The following is a 15883-nucleotide window of genomic DNA, read 5'->3' on the forward strand; positions in this document are numbered from 1 at the left end:
AATTATCGATTAACACACAGCAAAAATATTCGCGACACCCAGCACCAAATATTCCCGACTGATCGCAAACAACACACAGTATTCACAATAGTTCTCTTACGGCGACACACGCGCGTGTTTCCTTCACTTAACTTTGGTACGTGTTCATTGTCCCGCTATACAAAACGCGTTTTTCCCGTATTTTGTTGTCTCGCGTCTTACTCGCTTCGAATCCCACTTTTGAAAAACTGTAGGTACTTCAGTTGGAAACAAGGAATCAAAACTCTGAGGAAATCTTCATAAGTAGAACGGACTTTATTCTTTCTTTTTTACAAGCACACTGTGTTCGCGCCCTAGCGTCTCTGCGACGACTACTACTTTGTCTCCTTACTTCCCCCTCCTATATCGAGGCTTTTGCCCTACGCGCGAGAGCTAGGCAACGTTGCTGTGTTCTAGGAAATAGTCGACCGTTGCGCTTTGTTTACATTAAGATGCCTACAAAACTAACCTGCATTAACATTGGCATGAAGAACATCCGGTTCCTTGAAGAAGTCGTATTGTCTAACAGCAGAGTACCAGTAAGCAGCGACATCCTGTCCGGTGACGTCACCAGGAACTGCACCACCAGGACGACAATACAAATTTTGACCGACCTCCCGATCGTTTCTGTAGTAAAATGTGTTCGTGTGCGCTAGATGATTAGCCCAAGTTTGAGCGTATTCGCATAACTGTAATAAAATTATGACAAATCATAATACATTTTCATGGGACCCCTATAAGTTTCCCGAATTCCAAGATTTCAAAACCGTCATATTCTCAAAACGAAAAACTGCCGAACGGTCATCTTCCCGTAAGTTTATTTTCACGAACGCTCAAGCGTTGGAATTATCATCTTCCCAAAATACACATTTTCGAATGTTCATTTTACCAAATGTTCATTTGCCCGAACTCTCATACTCCCGAACGCTCAAGCGCTCGAATCGTTATCTCACTTATCTCGTTATCTCATTCCTATGTGTGATTTCTATTAGTTGGGTGCTTGAAAAATGTATTATTACTTTTAATTACGATAACGTGAAAAGTTGTCTTCGTTATTTAAAATAATTTTCCGGATTACTTGTGCAAGATACGCATGAGAACCCCGGCCTACAACTCGTACCGACGGTGTGCCGATCGGCTGCCATCTCGTGGTCATTGGACAGCATTATTCGAGCAAGGGACTATTCGTGAAAATGAGTGTTCGGGAGAATGAACGTTCAGGAATTTGTATTTCGGCGAGATAACGAGCGCTTTAGCGTTCGACAGTAGTTCGAGACAGTTCGAGAGAATGACCGTTCGGTATAATGAACATTCGGTAATGTGTATTTCGGTAAAATAATAATTCGAACGCTCGAGCGTTCGTGAAAATAAACTTACGGGAAGATGACCGTTCGGCACTTTGTTCATTCAAGAATATGACGGTTCGAGAATCTCGGAGTTTGGGAAATTAATAGGGATCCCATTTTTATGAATGAAATCTACATAACCTAGGGAAACTAATGGTATAAAATGAACTAAAAGCACTAAGAACCCGAGGTCAAACAAGGAATTCTGTATAATTTTAACGGGTAATTTGAATTCTTAGTTGTGACGTCATTATCCTGTCATGCCACGCGTATTGATCAATTCACCAGAGTCCTGTATAAACGCACAGTATTTCTAATGTCCAATTTTATTGAGGCTGCAAGATTAGTAATTTGACTACTACTAATGGAAGTTTCATTTACTGGGAAATAATATAAATTTTATCCATAACCATGACGTTCTTTATAAATATAGTTTTGTCTTAATAAAAATACAAGGAATTATTTAATAATGATATTTAATTATACTCTAAGACTAGCATGAAAGAGTTTTTGAAAAATATTTACCTGAGGTGACATACTCAACGGCGGAGCATTATGACGTTGTCTATACACATTATGCCAGCATAAGCATTCCGTGATGAATTCACTGTCTCTCCAGTCGGTTTCAAGGTCACTGCTATCGTGAGCTATGCTCATTGGTTTGTTGCTTAGTATCTGTAAAAAGCCAAATATTCGTCCACATTATACAGATTCAATTGACTGATTATTCAACAATTGGAATATTTGTAAAAATTATAAATCAAATATTTGTCGAAGTATATACTTTTGCAAACCTTTTATCTAGATAAACAACATATTTAAATTCTGTTTGCGTTATGATTATTATATGTGCACTACATTCTGCAGTAGTAAACTTATTGTTTCAGTCCTACTTCCTTCAAACAACTTGAGACTTGACAAAGTCCAAATCAAATGCATTTTCATTTGTGCAAAAGATTTGAATGGGAAGTGGAATTGTAAAAGAGAATTCATGTAACATGTAGCAGTAAGTGACATACCTACATGATCTTCCACTCGCTATCTACAGTAAAATATGTAGAATATTAGAGTTGTCATGTTCATGCATACATCTTGAGTGGATAGTCTTGTTCTCTGTTATCTTTTGCTTTTTACAAGAACCTTGACACGATTTATTAAGTTCCAACCACATGAAAATATTCAACAAGGATATGTATGTATTTCAGGAACGCTAAACCTGTTGGGAGCATGTTTGCATATTTGTGTATTGTGATGCAGTAATCGCACAAATAAATGGCACCGCCAGAAATAATTAATAAAATATGAATTTACTGGGCGCCAGGCATAACCAGAGTTACGCCGCTGTCTCTAGAGGATACCTTGGCCAGCTCTTATGCGGTGGGGTCCTGGGTCTGGGAGACAATATCTAAATCTGAAATCTATAATCACAACTAGACAACACAAAAGGGGCTTTATAAAATCAAATAGATCTGAGGTTTCGTTTAAACACACGGAACCCACAGACGGGCCCGATTTATTAAAAACAAGAAAAATATTATCAAATATAAAAAAAATTAATATAATAATAATTTGTGAATAACTAAACACAGTAAAGAACAACGGTTCCAAAATAAGTTATAAAACGCAGGGTAATAATAGAGACGGAACAACGGTTCCAAAATAATCTAGAACGCGTTAATAATAATCAGATTGACTAACAGTCTTGTAGGAAATACAGGAGATGGCTAATTTAGGAGAGTTACTGTCGTAGAGACCAACGGACCCTTACCATTCCAATAACAAGGAATAACGATTCCTTACGTAACACAAATAATAAAATTTAAAAGGATGAGACGAATCAGAATCCTTTACGAAAAACTTGAAATTATTTCCTAGAAGGCCGGACGCTTTTGGTAACCACACGCGCCTTACGTAATGCTCACGCAACGAGGAGCAACAATAATTTTTACATAAATCAGTTGGCGAGTGGCCTAGTGCCCTACTCGTCGGCTTAACAATATTTACAAATTTCGAACGCCGTAACAATAATGGTGCTTGACCTCCTGTCAAGTCACCTAATATACCGAATTCTTAGATTCCCCGCTAGGAATCAAGATCTTTCTCTTGTCGTCAAGCATTTTAGCCTATCCCGTCACGAATAATCCCGCGGCCACAATCAGTTCCGGAGACCTATTTATCTACTGAAAATCAGTCAGAAAATACACAATCTCCTATCTACCTTCCTAACAGCCACGAATATCGCCGGAAGAAAAAGGTTCCACTGCGCGGCACTTACACTACACGACGCACGACCGAAACGATGACACGTAGCGTGGACTAAATAGGAATATTTTACATGAAATTTCTTTGGACATGCTCTACGAATAATCAAACACAAAACTAAAAACTAAAAACTAAACGTTGAAACAAGATAACGGAGCTTTCAGATCACCACCATGTTGGCTTGGCAAGCATCAGATCCTAATGATCGTGCAAGCGAAAGGCGACGCGTGCTGTCTGGATCGAAGATCCAGCAGCGAAATATAGGGTCCCGCTAATCTTGATCAATTGCAAAATTAATAAGCTCGGGAGCGTCACTCACCCCGAATCGCCCTCTCCAGATCGTCTAGATCCTCTCTGTCCATTCTCACTCTTGCTCTATATTTTTTTCTTTCTATAAAACGGAACACGAGACTTTTGGCACACAAGCACTACGTTCGCTACACCGCAAGTAACGCTACCCGAACGTTCACCCGCTAACGTGCCCTAGTGGCGCGGAGGAATAGTACCCTCGGGCCCAATCAAATTTGCGCTAGCCCCTACGCGGCCCAATTCGCCCGCGATCTTCAATTGTGTTCTCGATCCTAGAAAAATAGATCCGCGCATCTTCACCTCTTCTGAGCGATTGTAGTGTCTTTTCTCGAGGCGGGAATCACATCCACACCCTATCCAGGCCACCACTGCTACCCCTGATGCAGCCAGAATCTTGGATCTTCTCGCGGCGTCTTTCTGCGTAGATGGCCTCGCTCAGTGGTGCTCTACGGTCGCGCTGGCCCTACTCCTGTGGCTACGTCACGGCAGTGCCGCTGGTTGCATTGGCTGGGCCCCTCTGCAGTAGTCAGGGCCGTGATTGGTCTATCACGAGCCTCGTTACTTCTAATTTTTCGTGATGGTTCCCTTACGGGACCGACCACCGCTGGTAAAATACAAAATACATATCCCGAAGAGAATTAATACACATTCTAAATGCTAAATTCAGTCCACGCTCGACGCAAATGTTACGTTGCTTTGCGGACCTCACGGTGTAGCTGTTTTATCGCCTATTCCTTCTCTCATTTGTGACGTGCATAAAGTGCCACGTCACAGTATACACGATTCGACAGATATTATGGTGTGGCACGATACAATTTCTCGGGAAGGTGAGAGGTTAAAGTTCTATCGATGGTGCTATCTCATTTACACACCAAAGGTTCGCGTGTTGATCGCATTGAAATTGAATTCTAGAGGATTTTATCGACAATAATATTATTTTGTCGTGTATGCATGTTTCGTCTGATACTCTTAAGGCTGTTCTTCACCAGACGTGCAATGTTTGAGGAACATTACGTCGTAGTGATAATGTAAAAAATGTTAACGTTTCGAAAAGATTGTTTAAATTTTATTAAAAATTTGTTGATGTTATGCTTATCAATTAAATATATGTGTGTGTATATGTGTAACTAGTGTATTTAAACATTATAAAAATAATCTTTAATATTTCTGACATGTTCTTGAGATATCATTTTAATTTTTGGAAACAACGTTTATACATATCTTGTTTTAATAGTACTATTGTAAGTATAAGTTGCCGAATAATTAAAGTTTCATGATTTGTTAAATAATTAAGTATCAAAATATCTGATATAGTTTACATAATTGGAATTAATATTCCAAGTGTTGAAGTTATTTGTACAATGATCTTTGATTTTGTCTTTTAATTTTTTGATGGCATAATATATCAAGAATATGTTTTGTTTCACGTTTTTCGAAGTGTCATTAATTTGACATTTAATTAATTATTATTTATGTTACATTTATTTGAATATTTTGTGAGTCTTTGGTATTGTAAGACAAAAAGGGGGACACTTTATGGAAGTTGAACTAATGTAGCCTGGATCAAAGATAAACTTATGACATGGATTGTACTAAGGTGGTAGTAATAGTTGCGGTAATGGCCACTAGGTGACGAAAGATGCATAAGCTTTTCCCGAACGTAGGCCAGTAAATTGTTGATTACTATATAATATAGTATGTGAAAAATTGCAAATGTACTTGCTTCGCGGCAGTACATATACTAAAATTGGAACGATACAGAGAAGATTAGCATGGCCCCTGCGCAAGGATGACACGCAAAATCGTGAAGCGTTCCACATTTTTTTTTCTAACGAAAATTTTACGTCTCATTTACATACAATTATGATTTATAAAAATGTACAGCATCTAGATCTAAAAATAGGCCCGCCCAATAGCCGTAAAATAATAAAAAGTGACAGTTTCGGCACAGCAAAACAAATGAAGTTTTTTAGTTTGAAGGCAGGAATTTCAGTGACGACTGAAGGCTATCTTAGTAAAGGTTATCCCCTATTCATAACAGCCGAGATTTCTTTGAAAGGCTTCTTTTTGTCGCTCTATATCCATCGCGTCATTTCTTTTTTACATAGCCTGAAAACCTTCCCTAAACTTTATCACAATTTCACGGCCACATAAGCTTTCTCAGCTTCTCAATATTTGAGGTTGCGGCAACCTTATTCCAAATGAAAGAACACAATGTAAGACTGCATCCTGTAAGATGATAATCATTGCAGCTTTTAGAAAAGGTATACGTAACATCATTTTGCATCAACAAGATGACACTCCAATCCAAAATATCGATATCACGTATTTCAGTGCAGTTATAATAATAATCATTGTGCAAACAATCATCCTAATTGACCGATAGTAATTTACATAAGTTATCCTTCAAATTTATGAAATTGTTTAATTAAGAGATTAGTATTCAGAGTTATTTTTCGTGTTACACTAACTGCCCTGTTAATTTTTAATTAGAAAACTACCTACAATATTTATGTATACAGTACATAAAGTGAAGTGTAGTCGAAGGGTTCACCCTGGTTTGAGTACTCTGCGAATGGGGTGTAACGCACTTTTGATTATCTTATTATGCAAGCATGTTTCAATTTACAAGCTTGTATGTAACCACATATACATACATGCATGCATGCGGATCCACGAATTTGCATTCCTATATCCATATCCATATGTACGCATGCACATGATTGAGTCAATTTGTCATTAGGGTAGCCAAAAGCATTTCAATAGCTATTATCCATGTTCTTCATCAATGCTCCCACTATGGACCACGATGGTTTAATATGATGGCATATGTGTTTGTGTTTTCATTACAATAGTACTTTACTTCATACCAATTTTTATAGTATTTTGAAAATCGGGAGAATTTTTGAAAATTCTTTTTATAAAGACAATAGCAAAATTATTCATTCTAATTAACTTACTGTACATTCATTTTGCATAATGTATGACAACGAAGTTTCAAGGAAATTCATTTAGATATTCATAATTGTTGGAAATATAATTATGATACCAACTTGAAGAAAAATAATAATGATATTATCTGAAAGGAAGATTCTGTATAATACTTCAATTTATAAAAGATCAAGTAACTCGTAGCAGAAGTTTGTTCTTATATAAGAGTCGGTAGCTGGAGTCGCCTTTTGACTGTGAGTCGAGAAATCACGTCACAATATTATAGAAATACTATTTCATTATTAATATATACAGTACTGGTCAAAAGTATTGGCGCAATGCAGTACTGGGGCAAATTCCACTGCGCTGATGCTTTTGACCAGTACTGTACGTGTGTAGTATATTAGCACCTAGGCGAACTTGTCAGATAATGGGAAACCTGACCTATAAAGCTTAGCGTGGGTGTCGTACTAGTCGCTGGTTCCTGTAATGGCGGGAATTTTTCACTGTTTATACTATGTAAGTATTCAGCTATGGATTTTACTTAACATTAATGATAAAAATGTCGATTGGATACGAATCTTTGATAGTAATCCAATTAAAAAAAAAACTAGATCTCCTTGAGCGATAAATATACGATGTTTCGACGGTTTATATAAAGTAAGTTTCATGAGCCTTGTACTGTACTGGATTAATTGTTTTCACGAATTAAACTGTTATTTCTAATTAAATTTAAAATCGTATGTGAATTCGCAAATTCTTTGCTTTAGTTGTTAATATGACGCTATGATTATTGAGGTTATAAGTTTGACACGATACAAATTGACATACTTCATTTGTGTATGGATATTTACTTATTTACAGATTAATTTATTTGAAATAACAAACTCAATCACAAAGCCTCGAGAATGTAAGTTAACTGCTTCGTCGACTGACGACAAACTCTGAGAGTACTTATAGAAGTACTCCACAACTGACGACTCCGAAATTTTATTTTTATGAACAACCACATTTCCGAAGTTCGCCCTGATTTTCTATATTTTCTACAATTTATAAACACTCGATATTTATATTATTTATCAAGTAAAGTATGTTTCGACGATAGTGCTGTTTGAATATCTCGCTACTGTGAAAATCAGCGACTAGTACGATACCTACCGTAAGCTTTACTGGTCAGGTACCTCATTCAAGCAGACTCTATTAAGTATCTACCAGACTTGCAATTGCATTCTTTAAAAGATGTTTCATATAAAAATATTTATATTCATAATCCTTATTCGATACATATTTTTCTATACTCTGACATAATAAGTTTCTGTCCCTTAGAAATTTGCTTGGAAAAATTTTCAATCTGAATCAATAAAGTTACCGTTAAAAGTTTGCAGTGTATCTTTGAAATTAGGTTAGGATACGGAAAACTAGAAGCGAGGTAGTAAAGGTCGTTATGTTGTGGAAAGGAAATGTGGCATCTGTATAAATACGTAAAATGTATTTGTCTACTTGAGAAAATGAGGAAAATCATCCGTGAATCTGCGTATGAGAGTCGTAACGTTACACAAGATGTATTAGCTTGGAACAGGAAGCAGCAGTCTAATCTTATCAAGAAAGAATATACTGACGTAAATCGAGCGAAAGTTGAGTCCTCTAATGGCTAAAAGATAAGCTATCCGACAAGGATTAACGTTCTGCGTTTGCGAGTCGAATGGCCTCCCTTCCGATTATCTCACCGTCAGCAGTTTCCGGTAGGTTAAGTTCACTCTGTCACGAAAGGAAATGGACTCCTTTACACGAGCACAAATATGTCTGAATCTGAGCGATCTCAATAATTTCGTGCAATCTAATCAGAGACTGCAAGCGAATTATTTGCTTGTGTGATTTTAAATCATGATTAGTTAATTTATTGAATTTTCATGCATACCGACAATATGTATCTGATTTATTATAATATGCTATATACATGATTTATTCGGGACTGCATTAGGAATTACCCGAAGTTATTTGATTTCTATCGATTTTTATGTTAAAACCATCTTCAGGTTCTTCAACAAACCTGAATAAGTCTTTATAGGCATTTTTGTTAAAAATAAAGGAAGTTGAATGAAAATATTGCATACCTATACCACGTTATTCAGCCCAAACGAACCATGGCTTTACCATAAGACTCAAATGGGCGCGCTAACTTCAGGGTGGTGCGTTTCTACTGAATAACTCTGTATATGTATGTACATACATACATTGAGGTATGATTCTTGTGAGAGGTATTTTATGAAATTGGTATTATGAAAAAAGGATGTATTATTTCAGAAAATCGAAATTGAACAGAAATCGAATGGAGAGACTAACTTCAGGTAGTGAGTTTGTCGTGTATATGTGAACGGCCGAATGACTATACCAAATTTTGAGATTCAAATTTACAGGAAAAAGGAAATTTGAAAGAAAATATATTTATCTCTTATGTAATTGGAAATACATAAGATGCAATCGCGTCATTTGTACGGCCTAGAGGAAAATTTGGCCCGAAATTTTAAAGAGGTTATGTCTAATATTGATGTATGTACAGTAGAGTATATATTATTGTCGAGGGACAAATGCTTGGCGCGCGTGGTAGGGTAGTAGTCCCCCGAGCGCCTCGAGTGAAACTCGCAACATTTAGCCGTTTTTTCAAACGGATAATTACACCCCTTAGCGTACTCGTATTTGGATGTTTAAAAGCGCGTTTTAATCGTTGAAATCTCAGCTACAACGTGGATAAAAATGAAACTTCTATTTCATCGCTTTCCCAATGAAAAATTGCGGGGAAGCTGCGGGTGCGCTTGCGAAATCTCGAGATCTCCGTCACGGTCTCATCTCCGAGAACAATAATTTTGTGAGAACCTGCAGTACCATTAAAGATGATATCATGCAGAAACTGGACCAGATTGGCCGGCGCGTTCGGAAGTTATGGCCATTTAAGTGTTTTCAGTTTAAGGGGGTGTAACTCCCCCTAGAGTGATCCTACAGGGGTTTAATGGGGGGGGGGGGCTTTAATGCCGAAGGATGCTCTCTCTCGTGCCCTGATTAGAAATATAAATTTCCTTCCGGAACTACTAGATCTCGAAGTTTTCAAAAAGTTCCAAAATGCACTTTTTCACTCCAACCCCTGCCATTAGGCCATTTTGTATCCGATCGGGATAAAACCTTTACCATTCGAACGAGAAGAAAATTTCCTAAAAAATATGTCTTTGGCTTTTCGAAATCTGTCATACTTTCACAGATATGTACAAAAATTCAAGTGTTGCACTTTAGTTGGACGTTACTGTAGACAATGGAGACTCGATTATTCGGACCTCAGTTATACGGATTCGTGATTATCCGGATTGCCAACCGTGAGCAAATATCTTTGTAGTCTCGTTTAAGCAAGTTGAAACTTGCAGTTTGCTTCCTCCAAATCGTAAGTAGTGTACGAAGTCCTTATATGAGGAAGCATTTTCATTTTTTTTTAATCTTTGGCTTCCTCATAGATGAATTTTCATCTACTACCCACGATTCAGAGGAAGCAAATTGCAAAATTAAAGTTCTTGGCATCCTCATATAGGGACTTGGTACACTACTTACGATTCGGAGGAAGCAAATTGCAAGTTTCAACTTGCGGCTTGTTTATCGTGAGTTCCCATGCCTCTCACAACTTCGGGTGCTTCATACTGTAGAGAACGCATGTAAGGATAAATCTCTTGCATGATCTCTTCGGGCCTAATATTTTTGAATTGGCTGAAATTCAAAAACTTGAATATACGTGTAATCAGATCCGTTTTACCGATCTCCGCCAAATTTGAGACATATCACGGCTAAATGATACTCTATACTTTTCGAAAATTGGAGCTCAATCGGTTAAAGTTGACGGGAGTTATATTTATAAATTTAATTTTTCGAAAAATTCAAAATATCATAAAATCAAAAGTTCTCGATGGATTCGGCCCAATGCGATACCAACCAACCTTCGATATGAATCTCTTCGTCAAAAACTATTTAGACGAGTATCACAAAATTTGCGATCGCTAAAGTGATAACGTCCTTTTTTTGGGAATTTGAAAACGACATAAAATCCGAGCTGCAGCTTGCATCATTACGAAAATTATAGTCAATGAAAGGATTATAGAGCTGCACATGCCTGCAAAATTGGGGGGCTATAGCTAAAACCGTTGTCGAGTTATACACGTTTGAATTTTGGGAGGCCATTACACACATACACACACACACACGCGCGCGCGTACATCCGGACATTTTCTCCAAACGTGTTTTCTCGACGTTTTGGCACATTCTGAACATGGTGACATGAAAATCTCGACAGGAAAATTTTCCACCGTCACATAGCATCCTCTATGAGGAAGCAAAAAAGGTGCTAATGGCATGATCGCAACACGTGCCTTTCTCATCACGATTGTTACTGGCATCACGTTACGGTTGTGAAATTACTTGATGTTAAGAATTGAGTGATGTAGAGTTGAAATAGAAAATTCTTTTAGTTTAGTCAGTTTTTTTATCGAGTTGTACCTATTATATCTACGTCTAGATATTGACGTATACTAAGGAATAAACTCATAAAATTGGTCAAAAAAAGGTCTGTACACTGCAGACTAGAGCATAGTAATTTTTTAATCAGACTATCGATAGAAAATTTGTTTTTTATTTTTCACATTTCAGGTAAAGTGCCAGAACGGATTGGTGTTTTGGTGTCAATTACAATACCAAAACTACATTTTATACACAGAAGACACATAACAAATTTCATTGCGACCCGTAGCCTCTTTGGAAAGTTAATGTGTTTTCGGACAGAATTTACCACAGACAGACAGACAGAAATGAGTGAATGCTTTTTTTGGAATCTAGGGCCCTCAAAACATGTATTTCCATCACAATCTGGGAGTCGATTTTTTTTGGATTGCAATACTTTCTTACATACTTTGTATGTGATGAGAAAGTAAAAAAAATTGTATCTAAAAATTGTAATCTAAAAATTCTTTACGTCAAATGACAATTACCAAATATTTTAAACAAAATTCAACTACAGTGACTGTCCTATGTTGTTGATTTTAATAAGTTTAATTTTTTGTTGTTTTGAATAAACACTTAACATTACGTATTAACCCTAGAAAGATACCATATGACAACGTACCTAAAAGATAACCATACACGGGCGACGTAGTAATCTTTTTAGAGTTAATACACATGTAACACAAAAATCGCTTTTCTTCATACATTCAATTGTCCGGATTTTCGATTATCCGAATGACTTACGACAACAATTAATCGGGTTAATCGAGTCTCCACTGTATATATTATTATTATTATTATTTCATGATATATTTTCATAAACATCTTGCATAAATATCAAATGTAGAATGTTTAAAAAATAAAACTTTTCATATACTAAAATAAATAACATTTCACAGCTATTATAATATACTGTGACGTAATGACAGAAAGTGTGTTCTAAAAATAATTGCAGCAATATTTTCGATGAATCTTGGAACACTCATTTCAATTTCACACGCATTTCGATTCTCACGAGAAGAATTTTGAGTCTAGTCTAACTATATCTAATATCATAGACTATGGCGCTCAAGTAATGAGTACGTAAATACTTTTAGACACGGGGTGCTGGCGTGATTATGAGCATGTTCTAAGAAAAAGGTTTGAGGGAGCAATTTATTGTCCGACGAAAAGAAAAAGAATACCAAGATCGAGATACATACAACTGCAATTTAAGAATATAGCAAAATGAATAAAGATAATGATTGATTTATGAACGAAGAAACAAAACAGTATACTATGCAACTAGTGCGTAAGGTGAAAAATAGCCACGCAGGAGTTGCATACGCTATTTTTTGGACGGCTGTGAGTAAAGTTCATGTAAGTTTCAAAGTGTACTTTTCACATTGTACACTGTATGAAGAAAAAAGTACACTTTACACATTGAAAATCAAATTTTACACATGCACTGTACTCACGACTGTGCCAAAAATTTGTATTACTCATACAATTTTTATAATTTTCATCGATTGAAACAGCAAATTTCCGTTATCTGGTTGAAAAATTTGATATTTTAATAAATATTTTAAACTTATCTCCGCGTCTCTAGCCGCTATAAGGTTATAAGCACGTGTATAGATATGTAGAATCGAGACAAAAGTCTTTCTTGGAAAGTGGCCGTAAATTTAATAGGATTAGGATATATACAAGAGTCGAACGAGTAATTGACTGTCGCGCCGGCTCAGATTGCCCGGCATCAGTAAAGTCCCAAGTAAAAGGAAAGAATGCAAGTATGAATGGATGTAAAACAGATGTGAGTGATTTTGGGTACGACTTTGTATTAGAAGATAGGCTAGAGTTAGTTTAACCGTCGAACCGTGTGGACGTGTCCGTAACCTGTAGTTTTACTGTTATATATCCCTTTCTAATAAAACATCTTAACACATTAAAGGCGGGAGTCGTAGTACTACGATTTATCTTGACTATAGCTTAAAGGCGGGAGTCGTATTAGTACGGTTGGCAACCACATTGCGCAATCCATGCGCCACTTTACATTTGTATTTAGTATGTTTTGTGGTTTGAAGCTGTTCGGTTGTTCAAAAACGAGGCGGGGCGGTCGCGGCGTTACCTAGCATACTTTCGTCAAGATCCCCCGCCTTTAATGTGTTAACTCTCATTTAAATCGTTCGTCACCATTTCCATTACGGTCCTCACTCCTTACCTAATCTCAACGTCATTACTAACATTCGTAGAACAGCATCGTCTTTCTTCTACAGATATATGGTATCAATGTACAAAGATCTTTCAATAACTCCAGTTGAAACGTTTGCAGAGTAATAGACTGGAAGAATTTTCATAAGAACTAGCAAAAGTTTTATATTGGGCCTCGGCCAATGTAAATTCAATAAGTAAATCACGTTGAGCCATTACGAGTCTGCGCAACCTGACTACCAAAATGCGATGGTAAATCCTTTTAACCGTTACCGTTCCAGCGAGTCTTTGATATTTAACACTTTCCGTAAAACCTACCTGAGAATTTAACTTTTCCGTTACGTGAACCATGTAAACTGCCTTCTACAGTGCGTGCGTGAGTAGCTGCGTTATGAGAATCGCTGTTTTTTGTTACATTATTACGTGGACTAATGTTTGAATAAGACACAGTCATATGTTTCATGTGATAACATCTAAAAAGGCTCGTATACGTTCCATTACGATTCTATCCAAGTAACTGTGATACGGGGTAGAGAGGGAGAAGGGACGAAGGAGTTAATTAGTCGTTCAGTCATATTACAATCTCTATAATAAATCATACGTCAACTGTAACTCGATGTTAATTATACATATCTACTTCTATCAATCCTACATATAATTGCGTTACATCATATTTCAGCTACCACTTAAAATTTTATTTATAAATACTAATAAATAAATTTTTTTTGATACAGTAATTTCATATAGATCACTGTGGATCGAATTCGATTTTAATAAGCTTTGAAAAATATTCCATTGAAAAACTGCATTATGGAGTGCAAGCAATTATTTTAATTTAATTACATCGAATCTAATATCTTAATTAAATCGAATTCTGATGTTAATTCCAGGAGTAGGATTCGCTGTGGAATCAAACATTTTGTAGCTCACGTAGTAGTAAGGATAGAAGTAAAGTCAGCCGGCTGTACGTAGAATCACCCTGTTATTAGTCCGACAAAATGCGTAGGTTTATAGAAGCTTCATCGATATATCTAATTCAATGTCAAAAATTGCACTGGAAATGTCAGAGGTCGCCTTACGTAAAAATACATCCTATAGAACGTCAAGTAAATTCAGTCAAGAGTGGGTGGCTTAGAGAGAGAAAGAGGGAGAGGAGCCAAAGAGACAGAAAATGAATGCAAATATTAAAATAAATTGGAAAGTCAGGTAGCCGCCATGTATTCGAAAGCCGGTAAACGCAATTAGAATTTCTTGACTCGTTGACCTTTCTGTGCTTGACATTTTCAATTAGTGCCTGTAAATCCTTGGCAAATGCACATTGTTCCATAACATCGTGGTCTCAAGAATTTCGTCCTTTGCTTAATCGTTTCGATACATCAAATAAATGTGTTGCTCGATGAGTAACAAAGGCTGTTACGGACAGTTGTGTCGATTACAGATTTGAATCCAACATTTGAACTAATAAGGAAGGTACCTCAGGTGTCCCTCTCCGATTTCGTTCGTTTTGAAATATGTTATTCTTCATCAAAATCTAAGAGACAGTTGGTTTTTTTTATCGGCGGAAAAACGGTTGGGGGGGGGGGTGAAATCAACCCCTCTATTTGGGCTCCTTGAGGGCGGTTTTCGCAGTTTCGCATATTTCCAGTCGAGATATTTAATGGGACCAATTGGAGAAGAATCCTCACGATGAATAATGAAAAATGCATTTTAGTCGGTTCTGGTGGGGTGAATACATAAATGGGACTATGAATTTCAAAATTTAGAGACCAGAATCACTTTCAGCGATCTCCAAAACCCTCAGGATACAAGAGATCTGAAGACCTCGCGAGCGTACGAGGAATCCCGCCAGAAGGGCATCAGAAAAAGAAGGACTAGTTTCGGTAAGCATACAACCGAACGTTATTCAAAAGATTAAGCTTCTTAATTAACACATAAAAAGAGCTTTCTAATAATTGGGAAGGCAAAATGAAGCAGGTTAGTGCCACTTTAATGAGAATTTGGTTGCAGCGGCATAGGGGTGGTTCACCCCTTAAATGACGTTTTTTTTTTATCGAAAAACGCAAAAACAAGTATCTCCTATTTTTTTTAGTACTTTCAAATGCAATTGGTTTCATCAAAATTAAATCAATAGTTTTTTTTTTATAGAAATTTCGAACTTTTCAACCTCTATCAATTTTTATGCGTTCACCCCACCAGAACCGGCCAAAATGAATTTTTCATTATTCATCATGAGGGTTATTTTCCAATTTCCCATGGAAATGTCGACTGGAAATATACAAAACTGCACCCCCCCCCCC

At 36.8% G+C, this 15883-nt stretch overlaps 1 protein-coding gene and 1 non-coding gene across 3 annotated transcripts in view; one reads left to right on the forward strand and one right to left on the reverse strand.

Annotated features, from left to right (window-relative positions):
• Positions 1–15883, reverse strand: part of LOC107271116 — a 64501-nt gene that overhangs the window by 5650 nt on the left and 42968 nt on the right. Inside the window, exons 3-4 of one of the 2 annotated variants that reach the window (XM_015746736.2) lie at positions 1890–2039; positions 475–707 (exon numbers count right to left, since the gene is read on the reverse strand). In XM_015746736.2, coding sequence (XP_015602222.1) covers positions 483–707; positions 1890–2039 — 375 coding nt within the window. In that variant the 3' untranslated portion in view covers positions 475–482. Of the gene's footprint in view, positions 1–271; positions 708–1889; positions 2040–15883 lie in introns of those variants that run through there. The other variant, XM_025088353.1, reaches the window with a different exon arrangement.
• Positions 5651–5759, forward strand: LOC112494864. The gene has a single exon (XR_003060759.1). It is a non-coding gene; the product is annotated as a U6 spliceosomal RNA (small nuclear RNA).

This window comes from Cephus cinctus, unplaced genomic scaffold, assembly GCF_000341935.2.
Source record: "Cephus cinctus unplaced genomic scaffold, Ccin1 Ccin1_scaffold0905, whole genome shotgun sequence".
NCBI classification, from domain to species: Eukaryota; Metazoa; Arthropoda; class Insecta; order Hymenoptera; family Cephidae; genus Cephus; species Cephus cinctus.